The following is a 15,364-nucleotide window of genomic DNA, read 5'->3' as shown; positions in this document are numbered from 1 at the left end:
GTAAGCATATTTTAATGATGTTGAGAAGACAGGATAGATATTCTTATCCCTATATACAAATGAGGAAACAGAGGCTCGGAGAAGCGAAGCATCTATTCTTCCTCTCACAGCTGGTAAAGGGTGTCCTGCAAACATAAGGGCCCAGGTCTCCTGAATGCCAGTCAAGAACTTTCCAGAGTGGTAAGAGACTATACCATGGGACTATAAGGAGGTCCTGGGACTAAGGTCAAGTCCTCTTCCTTTCTCCATTCCAACTTCCTTATCTGTAAAGTACAGTTTAAATTTGTTTATTTGTATAATCCCTTCTATCTGCAGAATTTAATGCTAGGTTAAAGAAACTTAGAGATAAAAATACTATGATCTCTTTCCTATGAGAATGTTAGTTAGAAATAAAGATTTAAAAATACACCCCAAATCATTAGGTAAATTTGAAAGAAATAGTGTTGGTTAGAACGAGTTGATCCATCATTAGCTCTTTAGGAATCACTACCGTTCTGTTTGTAAATAGGCTGTGGAGACAGAGCTTAGTCTATACTCAAACATTTGCAAAAGCATTCTGTAGGAGAGCCACTCATAGCTGAAGTGCCAGAGAAGAGAGTTATCACACCTTTGCTCCACCCTGGCCAAGCACTTGACATGTGTTCTTTTCTGTGCTTTGTGACTTATTTAATGCTGTCCCCATCTGACATCAGAGAATGTGTAGCAGGAGGATTAGCCATGTGTTTTTATTATCCTCCCTTCACTTCAGCCACATGCTTTGGAGTAGTATAATAGATAAGTTACAGGGTTTATACTTTGGCAGATCGGTTCAAATCCCAGGCTTGAAAGGTGTGATCTTGGACTGCTTATTAAATTTTTTCTAAATCTGTTTTATCTTCATCATAATCATCGTCATAGCCAACACTAATATATTATGTATTGTAGATAGATATTGTTCCAAGACCATTAACTCATGGAAGATTTACAGTCTGCAAGGTAGAATTATTATATTCCATATTTTACACATGAGGATTCTGAGATGCCAAGAGGTTAAATAATTCTGAAGTCATGTAGCTAATAAGTGGTAAATCTAAATTTCAAACTCGGAAAGAACCCATATTCTTAACCTCTACTCTTTACTACCGCCCCTTGCTGTGAGATGGGTATATGCTGCACTAACAAAAATCCCCAGATCTTAGTGGCTTAAAACAACAAAGGTTTGTTTCTTGCTTTATTACATATATTGGCTGGGAGTTCTCCCAGCCTCATCCTCATGGCAAGACTAGGCTAACAAGGCAGCCATTTTTAGAAAGTAAGCATTTTTTATGGCAGAGATGAAAGAGCACTATAGCAGAGTTTCTCAACCTCGGCACGACTGACATTATTATTATCGATGACTAAATCTTTGTTGTGGGGCTTGTCCTAGCCACTGTCAGATGTTTAACAGCATCCCTGGCCTCAACCTACTAGACGTTAGTAGCACCTTCCCCCTAGTTGTGACAACCCCACATTGCCAAATGTTCCCTGGGTGCAACATTATCTCTGTTTGGGACTTACTGCCTTGGTGTAAGAGCTGGAAGTAGCATTGAATTCCTATGCCTAGCGGTGACACAAGTCTCAAATCATTGGCCAGAACTATCCACATGAACCCATTTCACCACAATGGAGCCAGGAAGTGAATCCTACAAAGAGAAACACAAGGAAAAACAAAGATGTTTGGTAAACAGTATTAATGATTACCACAGATGGGAATAATAATATCTTAAGGAATGTTATGCAGATTAACAATGAAGTTTAAGCATCTAAGTAAGTGTAGACATCTAAGACAGTTTAGAGCAAGAGTCTTGCAACTATGTTCAAATCCAGCTGTCCAGCTCTTTTTGTAAATTAAATTTTATTGGAACACAGTCATGCCTTTTTGCTTTCATATTGTCTATTGGCTGCTTTCAGACCATAGCAGCAAAGGTGAGTAGTTGCAACAGAGATTGTATGGCCCCCAGAGCCTGCAATATTTACTGTTGGACCCTTTACAGCAAAAGTTTGCCAACCCTTGGTTTAGAGAATCAAACTTTTCTGGGAAGCAGGACATTAGGGTGAGCAGCAGGAAAGGAATGAGATATATAGCCTTGTGTCACTCTTTGTTTCTAAATGTTGCTGTTAGCTTCATGCTCTTGTGCCTCTGTGATCCCCAGTTTAGGGTTGTGACAGGATTCACATAGATCTGCATCTAATCTACTTGTATAATCCACATCTTGCAATTACATTTTTAAATTAAAAAAAAAAAAACCTTTGTATTGACCTCTATTATACATATAGAGAAGTGCATACATCATAAATCTACAACTCAATGAATTTTCACAAGTGAACTCATTCACAAGTGTCCTCTGCTCCTTTCAGGTCTACTCATTGCTCCAGGGGACCTAGACTTCTAAAAGCAACAATAGCCAATTAAAAAAAACATTTTTATTATGGACATTTTTCAAACATGCACAACAATAGAGGGAATAGTAAAATGAATCCCACTGTATCTTTCACCAATTTAAAAAATCATCAATATTTTGTCATTCATATTTTTCTCTCTCTTCTCCAGGTAGGTCGGTAGGTAGATAGGTAGGAATATAGATAAATAGATAGGAAGAAAGAGATAGAGATATAGCTAATATAGGTATAGCTAATATAGCTAATAGCTAAAATAGCTAATATCTATATCTTTATATGGATATATTACATAAATCTCTATATATCTATTACATATATCTACATCTCTATATAATATCAATTAGATACCCATTTTTATAACCTTTAACTTGAATTTTTTCATTTGTAAAATAGGGATGATAATAATAGGACCTACGTACTTCATCATAGAGTTGTTGAGGATTAAGTGAATTGATGTGCATAAAGTTCTTAGAAGAGCCAGGAGTAAGCATTCCATAAATATTAATTGTCATCATCATCATCACATCTAGATACAGGGAGCTAATTAGCAAGGCCATAACTGCCCTCCCTTCCTTTCTCTAGGTCTATGCTGTGGTGGTCATTGCATCTGTAGTGGGATTTTGTCTGCTGGTAATGCTGTTTCTGCTGAAGTTGGCAAGACACTCCAAGTTTGGCATGAAAGGTAAGAAGGGTTGTGTTTATTTTACTTCTTATGTGGAATTATTTTTGGCTTATGACTAATGCTAATTACCACTCAAGAAGGAAGCAGCTAGATTTACGATGACTAGGTTTTAAGGCTGAAAAAATAGCAACAAGGATATGATACTACAAACTAAGACAGACAAAATAATGTTGATTACCCAGCACTACCTACGTTCCTGAAGACAGTTGTTCCAGAAGACACGGAACTGGTTTCTTGAGTATCAAGTGACTAATAATGGTATAGACAAAGAGAGCCTGAGTTTTCCTTTTGCTTCAGAATGGCAGGTGAGGCTCAGGGGCAGTAGGCTAATTATGGACACGTGTGTTTTGTGCAGAAAGGTTCTTTCTGCTGCTCGACTTCTAGATTGTTCATGATGTGTGCTTTTGGTGTTGCTACAGCTTTTTTCAGATTCTCATCTTTTGAAATTTGAACAGCATTGGGAAGTAAAGTAAGAACAGCCACTGGTGGTACATTGAAGCTTTGTGAATGAGTGACTTTTTTAAGTGGAAAAATTCTGAGTGCTTGATTAAAAATGAGGGACTATGTTGCCAAGAATAGATCATTGGTCTCTTTTAGAATACTGAAAATTGAAAATGAATTTTAGGGGGAAAGCTTGTTTAAATGTTCTTGTTATATAAATAGCTAAGTGTTTCAGTGGTTTAAGAGTATTTGCTCTAAAGTATAAATTTAAGTATTGACTGATACGTTATTGTTGAATTTTGTGTGGTCTCACAAATAACCACTAACTTGGGAAAGCCGTGAGGTTTAGTGATGTCTTAGTTGCATTGGAAAGAAAGTTTGGTAGGTTTTGTTGTTCTATATGATTTATTAAAACTACTATTGATGTTGTTTGTTTACTTGCCAGGGGATGTTTCAGTAGCAGGAAGTTTCCCAGTGTACACTGGGCTCTATGGTGGATCATATCCATTTCTGACATTTTCTGCTCTCACTTTGTGGGTGCCTATGACCAAGATTCCTAAACTCATAGTGAATGGGGAGGGGTGGTGCTAAACTGGAGCTTAAAGCCCCCCAAACCTCCTCCTGACTCACCCTTGGTCTGCCGATCCTTGATATTTCTTTTGGAGGAGGAAAGATCTCATTCTCCAATTAAATTAAGTCTTGGGAGAGGAACTATCCTACAGTGATTTTAATCAGTCCTATGGTGGTGGTTCACAAACTGGACTTTTCATCAGAAATTCCTGGTGGGCTCGTGAAAAGATATTTCTGAGCCACCCTGAGAATTTCTGACTTAATAGGTCTGTGGTGGGCCTGGAAATGGGCATTTCTAGCAGTTTCCAAGGGACACTGGTGCTGCCCGAGCAGTCTTGGAGAATCACTGTTCGACAGGATAAACATGGGCTACCAGATCTCTTTCTGAGTATGACATGATATGGGAGAGGCCAAACTCACCCATCGCTTTGCAGACCTTTCTGGGTTCCCATGTTCAGCTGGCAGCAGGTCATGGCCACGCTTCTGCTCTCTCCATGTTAGGCACCTACTATGGCATTTTGCTTTCCTCATTTTGATCAGGTGCTTCCTTTCCATAGAGACACTTGGAGTGGATGTCCCCAAGCATAGATTTTACTGGAGAGAGCCAGATTTTAGCGCTGTCACTTTCTTGCCTTGAGAGTTTAGTTTGATATCTTTCACGTCATGGGCTTTTCAGGGAGAGGATATGGCCAGGTCCTTCTGGGAGCCAGCAAAAGCTTTAGGAACCCTAGGAGCAATATTAGGACCCTCTCCCCACCCCAGCTGTGTGTTAGGAAAACCACTGACAGAATCATCTGCGAAAGTTAGCATATTCTCTGTAGCTTAGTGACAGAAAAGAATTAAAGGCAGACATTTTGTTTCAGAGAAGATTATATTTCATACAGAGATTCTGGCATTAAAACTGAAACAATATTTTATTTGGATAATTTGGGGGTGATTACTGCTAAGGCACCTACATTTTCCACATGTAACCTAAGGGTATCTTTAATGATTTGTAAGAAAGATTTTGTTTAACCTCATCAGAGAGCCAGTAAATGACTTCCTTCAGGCAGTATGTTTCATTCTCTTATTTCTAAACATAAATTAAATAGTTTTTAAAAAATTTGTCCCAGAGACTTACAGTTTTGTTTAGAATAGCTTCTTTTTTCTATTTTTAGCTACACGTCTGTGCCACAGTTCGAACAAAACGGGCCTGCGATGAGGTTATTGTTTTATTAGTCAGATGCTGAGTTGATGATTTTGGGGGATGTAGGAGATGAGGCTCATGCAATGAATCAAATAAAACTGTATAAGAAGTGGTACTTAAAAATTAATGTACATTAATGTACTTTAAAAACTATTAGGTCTGAGATTACTGCTGAAAAAACATGTCTGAAAAAGAGAAGAATATGTAAAAACACTATTATACTTATGAAATAACTAGAAAATATGTCAGTTGTGATTTCTGGGTAACAAGGTATGAAATGTTTGTAGCCTTGTCCAGAACCAATGGCTTGGTTCTGTGTGAGAGGCCAATGATTCCAAATGTCATTCTTGCCCTCGAGATGATTCTAGCCCCATTCTTATTTCCTGTCCTGGAAACAGACTGAGACTGGAGATGGCTGCCAGCCGACCCATAGGCATTTCCAGCTTTTTGCCCATCCCCAGCACTGCACACTTCAGTCTTAAGCGTCGACTATTTCGATCCGTGGTTGCAGCCTCAGGGTTTTAAACTATAATTTAATAGTGTTGATTCGAAGGGCCCAGGGTAACACAAACCGGAAACCTCTTGAAATCACATTGTGGCTAAATGCAGGGCTACTCAAGCTTTACGGATTGACCTGAGAACTCAAACTTTATTGATGGCATTGCATCCGTGGAAAGGTGTTCTCTAAACTCCAAACCAGGGAGTTAAACCTAGATTTTAGGGTACAATTGATGAGCTGTGTTCCTTGGAGATGGATCTATGTGACTGTGAGCTTCATAGGGTTTTTTTCTCTGTTTTGTAGATTGACTGTAAGCAAATACTGATGGGAGTAGTTTAGAGCAGGTAGGCCAGACTGTGTTCTCCATGGTGACAACATTCATATTGGTCTTGTTCAGCATTACCTATCCAGTGCCAAGCCCAAAGCTGGCACTCAGTAAATATTAATTGACTGAATGAATGATCACAGAGAATTTTCAACTTCATTCACTTTATTGTGTTAATTAGAAAACAGTTTTAAAAGGGGTCAAGCTCCTCTCACCCCACTTTTTAATTTAATCATCCCGGGTAAGTAATGGTCATAGACAGGAGGTCATTTTGTCCAGGTTTTGTCTTAGGTTTTCACATACTGTTATAAATAAGTACTGTCATTTAAATTAGAAGGTTCACTTTGGCTTTCCATTTTGCACATGAACATCTTTAGTTTATGCCTCTCTGCTTTGAATGTGTGGCCTCAGAATATTTGGCTTTGTCCAGTTCTGATGCCAGCAGTAATGACAGATGGTAGCTTCTGTCTTGGTGTCAACCTAGCATTTATCCTTCATTATCACGTGATACATTTTTAGCTTCTCATTACTGTTGTCCAAGAGATTAGGGACCCTGTTTCAGTAATTTCAAGAGGTAGAATTTACCCCAGTCCATTTTTTCTATGCTCTATATACCACCCAATTACTTTTGGGTCAAATACCTAGTTATAATCATTGCAGAAGCTCCAAATAAAGCCCCTCTGTTAGGGCTTGGCTACCTGTATTTGGATCATTTATATGTATGTTTAATAAGGGTGTATAAAATATAACACATCTATCTAAATCCACATCTATATCGATACCCCTGTACCTAAATGCATAATTTTATCCCCTTTCTCTTAAGGCTGCCTCTGATTTATTTTAATTTTAATCCACTGAAATAGAGCTCACAGACTTTTTCAGAGCAACTTTATTGCCAAAGGAACAGGCGACAAGGCCTTTGAATGCTCTCGCTTGTGTTTACCTGTCACATTGCCTCCTGGCTCCCTTTCTTCATCGAAGATGTAGAAGTGTGTGTGATGGGGAGATGGAAGCATTTAGGGGCCAAAGGTCTGTGAAGTCTTCCTAGAATGCTTCATGTCAGGAGCCCTGCCTGATGGCATTAATGGTATACAGGGCTGAAATAAATATAAGAGAGCCAGAAGGATGGAGGGGACTTGACACTCATCACACTGATAAAAATAGTTGTGATCATTAGCTTTGTGTTCCTTGAATTTCGTGATGGAAGTCTGTATAAGATATTTATTCCCTAAATACTGATGCATTCTTTGTCCTAGAGTAAATATCTGAGTGACTCTAAGAGATCCCACACGAGGAACTGGAATAAGAAGCCTTTCTCTCATTCAGTATTGACAGCCTGTATATTTCCTCTGCACCCTCCTCCCCTTGCACGTAAACCACCAATATGCCTTCATTGCCATTTGAGCTGTAGATATTTCCAGTTAGTAATTGACCGAATAAACTATACTGCCTGAGAATACAGAGCCAGGTTTTCTTAACTCTAGATTCAAGGCCTCCAGTTTAAGTTTCTTCTCTGATAAATGATCTTCTAAATATCTTTCAACAGCAACCAATTTAAAAATAGTCATAAACATAGTGGGGCCAAAACTAAAGAGGTTGAAGGTTAAAGCCTTTTCTATGAGCTGAAAATAATTTTGGAACGTTTAGGAGGCTGAGTTGAACAGCTTTTTGGATCAACTTTTAAAAGAGGGAAAAATGTGACCAAAAGCCAGAAACACAGTTGTAGAAACATCTGTAAGGACAAACTGTTTTCCATATGCCCCCCCCAACACCTCCACCCCACTAATTTTAAAGTCAAACAACATTAGAAAGTTGTAATAGTAACACATGAATGCATTCTTGTTTTTCACAATTTTAAACACTTTAGAAATAGAGCTAAAAGTGGAAATTTCTCTTCACCTTCCTCTCCCATTACCATTTCCGCTCTTAAAGATAACCTTCTTTAATCACCTAGAATGCATATATTATATAAAGGATAAAGCATGTAGCTTTGATTATTATATAGATAATCAAATATATTTATTTTAGGTTCCATAAAAAATTATGATACTATTTTTGGATGTATCTTTTTAAGGGTATCAATTTGCTTTGCAGATCTTTCCATATGAGTACCTAGGCATCTACTCCATTTCATTTTAATAGTATTTCCAAGTAGTCTGGTATCAGGCTACTTGGATATGAAACCTGACTGTGCCCCTTACAAGCTGTTTGCTTTCGAGTGAGTTTTTCATCCTCTCTTGCCTCAGTAAGTTCCATCTGTAATGAGGCAATAATTGTATGTATCTACCTCATAGGGTTGTGATAAGACAAATTGTATGTATTTACTTCATAGGGTATGTGAAGCATTTGGGAAAGTTCCTGGCATTTAGTAATTAGTATAAAAATACCGATTATTATTATTGATGAAATATAATTTATTGTCTTATTTCAATGGATATTTACATTTACCAGGTTTTCAGAAAAATATTTTCAATAATATGTTACATATAAATATAGATACTTGGAAATGGATTGCCAAAGGAAATCTGAGTATATTTTAAATATTGATAGAGATTACCTTGCATAAATGCTTTATCATTTTACACTCCCACCAAGAATATATAAAGGTATCCTTTTGTATACACTTTTATTCATATCGGATATTATCAATCTTATAGTTTTGCCAATTCAGTTAAAGTGATATTTGATTAACAATAAGGTTAAGCATCTTTATTATGTGAAGAACAAAAAGAAATGTTTATTTTTACTTGTTGATTTACAGACTTATAAATTATATATATTAATCTTTTGTTGGTTATATATGTTGCTTACATTTTCCTCTAGTCTTGACTTTTTAAAAAGTTTCCTTTGACAAAAAGATTTATCATTTTATAGGAGCAAATCTGTCTTTCTTTTCCATCCTAGTTTTTGTGTCTTGCTTTTTAGGAAGCCTTCTCCCCTCTAAGGTGGTAAATATACTTTTTACTATTTGCTTCACTAGTTTTACTCTGTGTATATGTTTTAAACTTATATCTTTAATCTTTTTGAAAAAAATTTAAAACTTGGTGTCAAGTACTCTATCTTTTTCAGAGTATATAGAATAAAGATATTTGAATGAATTTTAGTATGCCATTTTCAGGGAGACTAACACGATTATTTTAACTTTCTGGAATCAGAAAGCAACTAATAAAAACAAAAAGAACTCTTGAAGAACTTAGTGATTATCTCTTTTTTGTAAAGTAAGTCATGAGCATTGTTGGTTCTGTCTTATAATGTGGGAATGTAAACCTCACAAAGCAGTATCACAGAAAGTAGGTTTTTACTGCCTTCCCCCAGCTTCAGATTGAGTTCAAAGTATATCTTAGTGCTCTCTTGGAAGAGAACAAAATTTTTTAATAACAATCAAAACCTCAGAAATTTCAAAGGCATGAGTTGAAAGAGTTATTCAGTAATTTGACAAATTGGAAATTTATTGAAAGAAAAGAATTAGTCCAAGCCTTCTTTTCTTATCATTTGGATATATTATAAAAAATGTAGAATGTGCTTGAAGTATTGTGTAGGGACTTCCTACACTATTAGTTTCTCTAAAAGGTAAAGGATTCCTTAAGAAATTAGATTTTGTCCTTAAAAGTCAGAGAAAATTGTTACCCCTTCTTTGGTCCTCTGTAAATTCTGTAGTGAACTCATTTTGACCTCTTTACACAGATCATGGTGTACTTTAAAAAGGATTTCCCAAGTCAGAAAACCTGCTGGTTTTCTTCTTTTCCCTCTTCATTTCTTTTTTATTTTAACCTTTTATTTTTTTCCCTGCCCTTTTTGTCCTTCCACATCTCTGTGCTTCCTAATTTTACATTCTTTCCTCTCACTTTTGGTTTTGTTCTTCCTCATTCCTAGCATCTGATGTTGGTGGACAAGCTTTTCAGAATTTATGAAGAACACAGATAACTTGGCTTAAATTCTAACATATGCTCTGATTTTATATATTACTTAATTTTGGGCAAGAATACTGAATAACTATGGGAATAAATTTAGCTTTAAATCAGCATGTGGTGATTCAGAAGATAGACTGTTTGAATACCTCACATCCTTCATGTTTGTAAGTTGTTAACTCTTAAATCTTCAAACCTAGAAGGATGTAGATATATAATATTGGGGACTTATGAGTCAGACAAGCTTGGGTTCAAATCCCAGATATCCCACCTGCTAACCATAATTTTGGACAAATTTTTAAACTCTAAATCTTAGTTTCCTCTTTGGTTATATGAGACAATAATACCCATGTCTCAAGTGAAAATAATTAAATCAGTCCTTAGTTTAGTGCCTGGCTCATTGAACTAATTCTATAAGAGGTAATAATTTTTCAGATTTATGGTATAGTAATACATAATTAAGGAGAAGAGTATGGGGAGAGTCCTGTTTGAATTACAGTGAGTCTGAATTGCAGAAAAATGTCCTAAATGTTTATAGTATATAGCAATATCTTAAGGTTTAATTGCTGAGTTTGTAGCAAAATTTATTATTATAACATCTCTCTACTTAATGGGCATGTATTATGAATATAAAGCGACTGAAACATGTATTAATTTTAAGCTCTTCAGCCCTTGAAGACACTATGCACAAATTATTGCAAAGTCTTAATTTTTGTCCCTTGAACATTTCATCTGATGAAGTTGTTGTGGGCTTTAGGAAAAATCTGTTTGGTTGGCTGATTTGGTACGTAGGTTTTACTAGTTTCTTTTGGGGGATCATTTACTGTACGGAATGGGCAGAGAGGGCAGGCAGGGGTATGAGGTGGAGGAGAGCCTTCCTTCCCCTAATAACCATTATCTTAAATCTAGGAAAGAACTCATTGAGCCTTCTGTTCTAAGGTGGTTCCCTTTTGCACAGAGGATGTCACAACTGATAAAATGATTTCTTTGAACAAAAATTGGCTTTGATTTTTGATGCATTTATAGCCGACTGGAGAAAATGAGAGGGTTTCTCAAGTCTTGGCCAGACAAATGGTGTTAGAAGATCTTTGTTTTCATCAAAGTGTCAACAAAAGTAGAAACACATTGACTTCCTCTGTGATCATCTGGGAACTTTACTGGTCTCAGGACAGAGAGAATAAAAGAGATAGAGAGACAGACAGACAGAGAATCTGCATTCCAACTCTTTAAGTCTTTAGTAGAGATTAATATCCTGATTTGAAAGCAGAAAGGTCATCTCAGCCCCAACTACAGTGGAAAGAAGGAAGGAGACTAGAGTTCAGGGGTGGGAATGACGTGGGAGGGGAGAATGTTGAGAATGAGGTGGCGTTTCTATTAACAGTCATGCTTGTCAACTTTAGTAGTCTTGGCAAGACTTGAGTAGAGTCAACCGCCCAACTGAGCCTTTCCCACACTTACTTCCTGGATCATCTGTAAAAGAAAATTGTGTAAAGACCAGAAATAACAGTGAAGGACCGAAAGGCATCTGAGGGTCCCCTCAAGCTTTAATATCTACCATTCTGGTACAAAAATCATCCAAAACAATTACACACTCACTAAAAGAATCTGCTATGAGCTTCTGGTAATATCCTTTATTATTTTGGTGTGTAATATAGTCCTTTATTTTCCTCCACTGTAGAACCACAATCTTCTTACTTATTAACATATGAAATACTATATCTGTATGGTCAAAACTAAATATCCCTGGATATATTTTAAACTTGTGATCATCTTAAAAAAGCGTTGCCTCCAAGTGATAAACCAAAATTACTACTTATTTAGTTGACATTCCAAATGACTCTGTTTACTGTTGATTTGCATCAAGTATGAATGTTGTCAGGAGTACCTTTGACGTTCCAGCTTGAGCAAAGAGAGACAGCCCTTCTGAGCCATCTCTTCCTGGAATGGTGTGGGTTTCAGGTTGCAGATCAACAGCTGAGTTGTTTTCCAAATCTTTCGAGTCAGGTTTCACAGCATGGTTTTGCTATTCTGTTTGAGATAAACCCGCGGAACATTAGGTTTATCTATACTGAAATGCCACACACATTCCATAGCCCAGAATAAATAATTTCTGTGTTACCTCCATGTAACTCTTCCTCTATGAATGTGGAAAAAAAGATGTACATTTATTTGCATATCGCATAATGATTATTCCTTACATTATATCTTGGCACTCCTGTGATGCTGTGGCAGTGGGCAGAAGAATAGCTAAAATGTCTAGGATGGGATTGAGAATGGAGCAGACACATATTTCAGGCACAGACTGTGTAAGATATGTTATTTATTTTTCTATAGTTCAATAAATATCTAATTTTAGTCCTTTTTGCACTAGGTAGCAGGAGTTTAATTTCCTACCATTCTGGATAACCTCAGACTATTATGGGCAATCACAGAAAATTCAGTTTGTTCCATCAAGTTAGTCACTCACGCTCTTCTCTATTTTCTTGGTTTGCATCTCAGTTTCTGGGCAGCGAAGGAGTGTGTGCATAAAGGATTATAGAGTGTCATTGCATGGGAGGGGAAGTCTGTGTGGCCACTGGTGGTCATTTCTCTATGGCTCCTATGTTGTCCATTTTCCCACTTGTCCTTGGCCACCAGTTTCGGCAATCACATGTATATTATCTTGTGCTCCTAACCACATTCTGCCGTCTTCACACACCTCTCTACAAGGGCATCCTTGGAGCTTTGGGGACACAAGAAATACTATCAAACTGACTTCAGTTCTCTCTGTCTAGACACACTGTCGTCTCCCTGCTTTATCCCTCTCAAGCCATTACAGGCTTGGAATTGTTCTGGCTTCTTGGCCACCTTTTTAGGTCTTCCCAGAAAGATAGACTCAGGATCTATCTTTGAATCTCCAGCTATGGCTAGACTTGCGGACAGGTTACCAGGCTCCTCCAGCCTGCGTCTAACTTTTTTGTCACCTCTTTGACTCTCTTCCTGTTTCCTATGGAGTTAGAAAGAATACAAAGAATTGTTTTGCCTGACTTTATCTTCTTCCAAATAATTTTTGCCATATATGTGGCTCTTGATTTTCCTCCAACTTTTTATTATGAAGTTTTCCACATGAAGAAAATTGAAAGCAGATTACAATGAACATCTGTATACTGAACACCTAGATTCAACTTCTCTTTTAACATTTTGCTGTTTGAAAACAAATTGCCCACATCATGTCACTTCACCCCTTAATTTTCCAGCATGTTTCTTCTAAAACTAAGGACACAATCTCTCCTAAAAGCACAAGCCCAATACCATTATGACTGCACCCAAGAAAGTTAACATGACTCTGTAATAACAGATTTTACCTAGTTTACTTTCAAATTCCCCCAGCTGTTCAAAAATACCTTTTATAGCTACTTATATTTCAAACCAAGATCAAATCAAAGTTCTTGAATTGCATTTGGTCATTGTGTTTCTTTGGTTTCATTCAGAACATGACCCCCATTTTTTCCTCCTGACATTGACTTTTTGAAGAGATCAGTCAGTTGTCCTGTAGAGAGGGTCCTTCATTCTGGCTATGTCTGATTGTTTCCTTGTGAGATTTTTTGATTTGTCATTTATCCTTTGCATCTCCTGTGAACCAGAACTTATGTCTAAAGGGTTGATTAAATTCGGGTGAAACATTTTTGGGAAGAACATCACAGAGATGGTATTCACTTCACTTCGTATCACATTTAGAAGCACATGTCAGGTTGTTATACTATTACTGTAATTTGGACACTTTTTAAAGATAGTGACCACCAGATGTTTGTAAATGTTAAGTTTCTCCCTTTGCAGTGGGGTAGATAATTTGCAAGATGATAGCTTGGCCTCCAGCAAATATCCTCTTCCCCCAAAACTTGAATGTGGTAGGCTTAGCATCCAGTTCTGATTCTTTCTTGAAACAATTATTTAATTTCTAAGGGTTGCAGAATGTTGTTTTTATAATTCAATCATTTCTTCTACATACTGGCTTCTGTTAAAACAGAACAAATCAAAACACAAAAAACAAGAGCATCTGACCTTGACCAAGGATTTCAACTATTTAATTTTAGTTCAACCCGGATAACCCTTCCTTGAGGCAATGGATGTTTGGTATCTGGCTGTCTACATTGGAGAGGGTCATAGAGTTACAGAAAAGATTTATAGTCACAGTGCTACTGTATCAAAAATTTTATTTTAGAAATTATTATTTTGTGTTTCTCAAAATTGTTGAACAAAGATATTGTAGAATTTCTTCTTTTTTTTTCCTTATCACGATGATTAAGCATTAAGTAGATATAATAAATCTAATTGCTTTAGAATCCCTTCTGCATCTTTGTGATTATTGGTAGAATCAAAGATAGTGAGAACTGGCAGTGAGCTTAAGAATCATCCATACCCTTTCTTACAGAGATGAGGACATTGGAGCCCAGAGAGCTTAGGCAGCTTGATGGGGGTTATGTAGCTGGTTTATGACAGATCCAGGGCTGGAAGGCAGGCCTTGTGACTCTAGATTTAATGTTTTATACTGTGAAATTAAGGAATATTTTTAAAATAACTAAAACTTATTTCCATGTCAAATTCACTGCTTTGGTATGTATTGCCATTGGATGTCACTTGTAGTATTACCATTGGTATATATTGCCATTGGATGGTACGGTGTTTCTCAAAGCTGGGGACATATATCATCAGTGGTAACAAGGTGGTTTTAGGAGGTACTTGGAGGCTAACATCTTTAATTTTGATGCTTCTATATTTATTTTAATATTTATTAGAAAAACTATACCTGGCACATTATGCCCTTTGTTTTATGATATTATTGTTTAGGATAAGGCTTAATTTTAAAAAATGAAATAAAGAAAACATTAAATAATTTTAATTAAAACTTTAAATAATTTTTTGAATAGGACTATCCTAAGGCACTTTTTACCTTTTACTACTAAACAGAACACAGTTTCTGCCTCATGGAGCTTAAACTCCAATGGAGAGGAAAGAAAAAAAAAAAAACCAGAGAAATAAATAGAGATGTAATGTATAGATAATGCCAAATGCAAAGAATAAAATGAATCGAGGTAAGAGGAGGGTAGCGCGAGTGTTATTTTTAAATAGTTAAGAAAGGGCTAACTGATAAGATGACATTTGGACCAAGAATGAAGGCAGTGAGGAAGTGAGGAGGTGCTGGTATCTGAGGGAACAGCACTCCGGGCAGATGGAACAGCAAATGCAAGGGCAGGGAGGCTGGGTTAAGCTCTGCATGTTGAAGGGACAGCAGAGACCAGTGTGGCTAGAGTGGGGCCTGGAGGTGGGAGAGCAGTAAGAGAGATCAGAGTGGTGG

General features: G+C 36.9%; 1 protein-coding gene across 9 annotated transcripts in view; it reads left to right on the top strand.

Moving 5' to 3' along the window:
- The window catches only part of NTRK2 (neurotrophic receptor tyrosine kinase 2), a 318,904-nt gene that overhangs the window by 74,040 nt on the left and 229,500 nt on the right, over nucleotides 1–15,364 (top strand). For all 9 annotated transcript variants that reach the window (XM_025049746.1, XM_015592644.2, XM_025049745.1 and 6 more), the window contains one exon: nucleotides 3,001–3,100. In XM_025049746.1, the coding sequence (XP_024905514.1) occupies nucleotides 3,001–3,100 (100 nt within the window). The remainder of the gene's footprint in view (nucleotides 1–3,000; nucleotides 3,101–15,364) is intronic.

The sequence above is a fragment of the Pteropus alecto genome, unplaced genomic scaffold, assembly GCF_000325575.1.
Source record: "Pteropus alecto unplaced genomic scaffold, ASM32557v1 scaffold206, whole genome shotgun sequence".
Classification (NCBI taxonomy): Eukaryota; Metazoa; Chordata; class Mammalia; order Chiroptera; family Pteropodidae; genus Pteropus; species Pteropus alecto.
The sequence above is the reverse complement of the archived record's forward strand: the minus strand, read 5'-3'. Positions and strand labels throughout refer to the sequence as shown.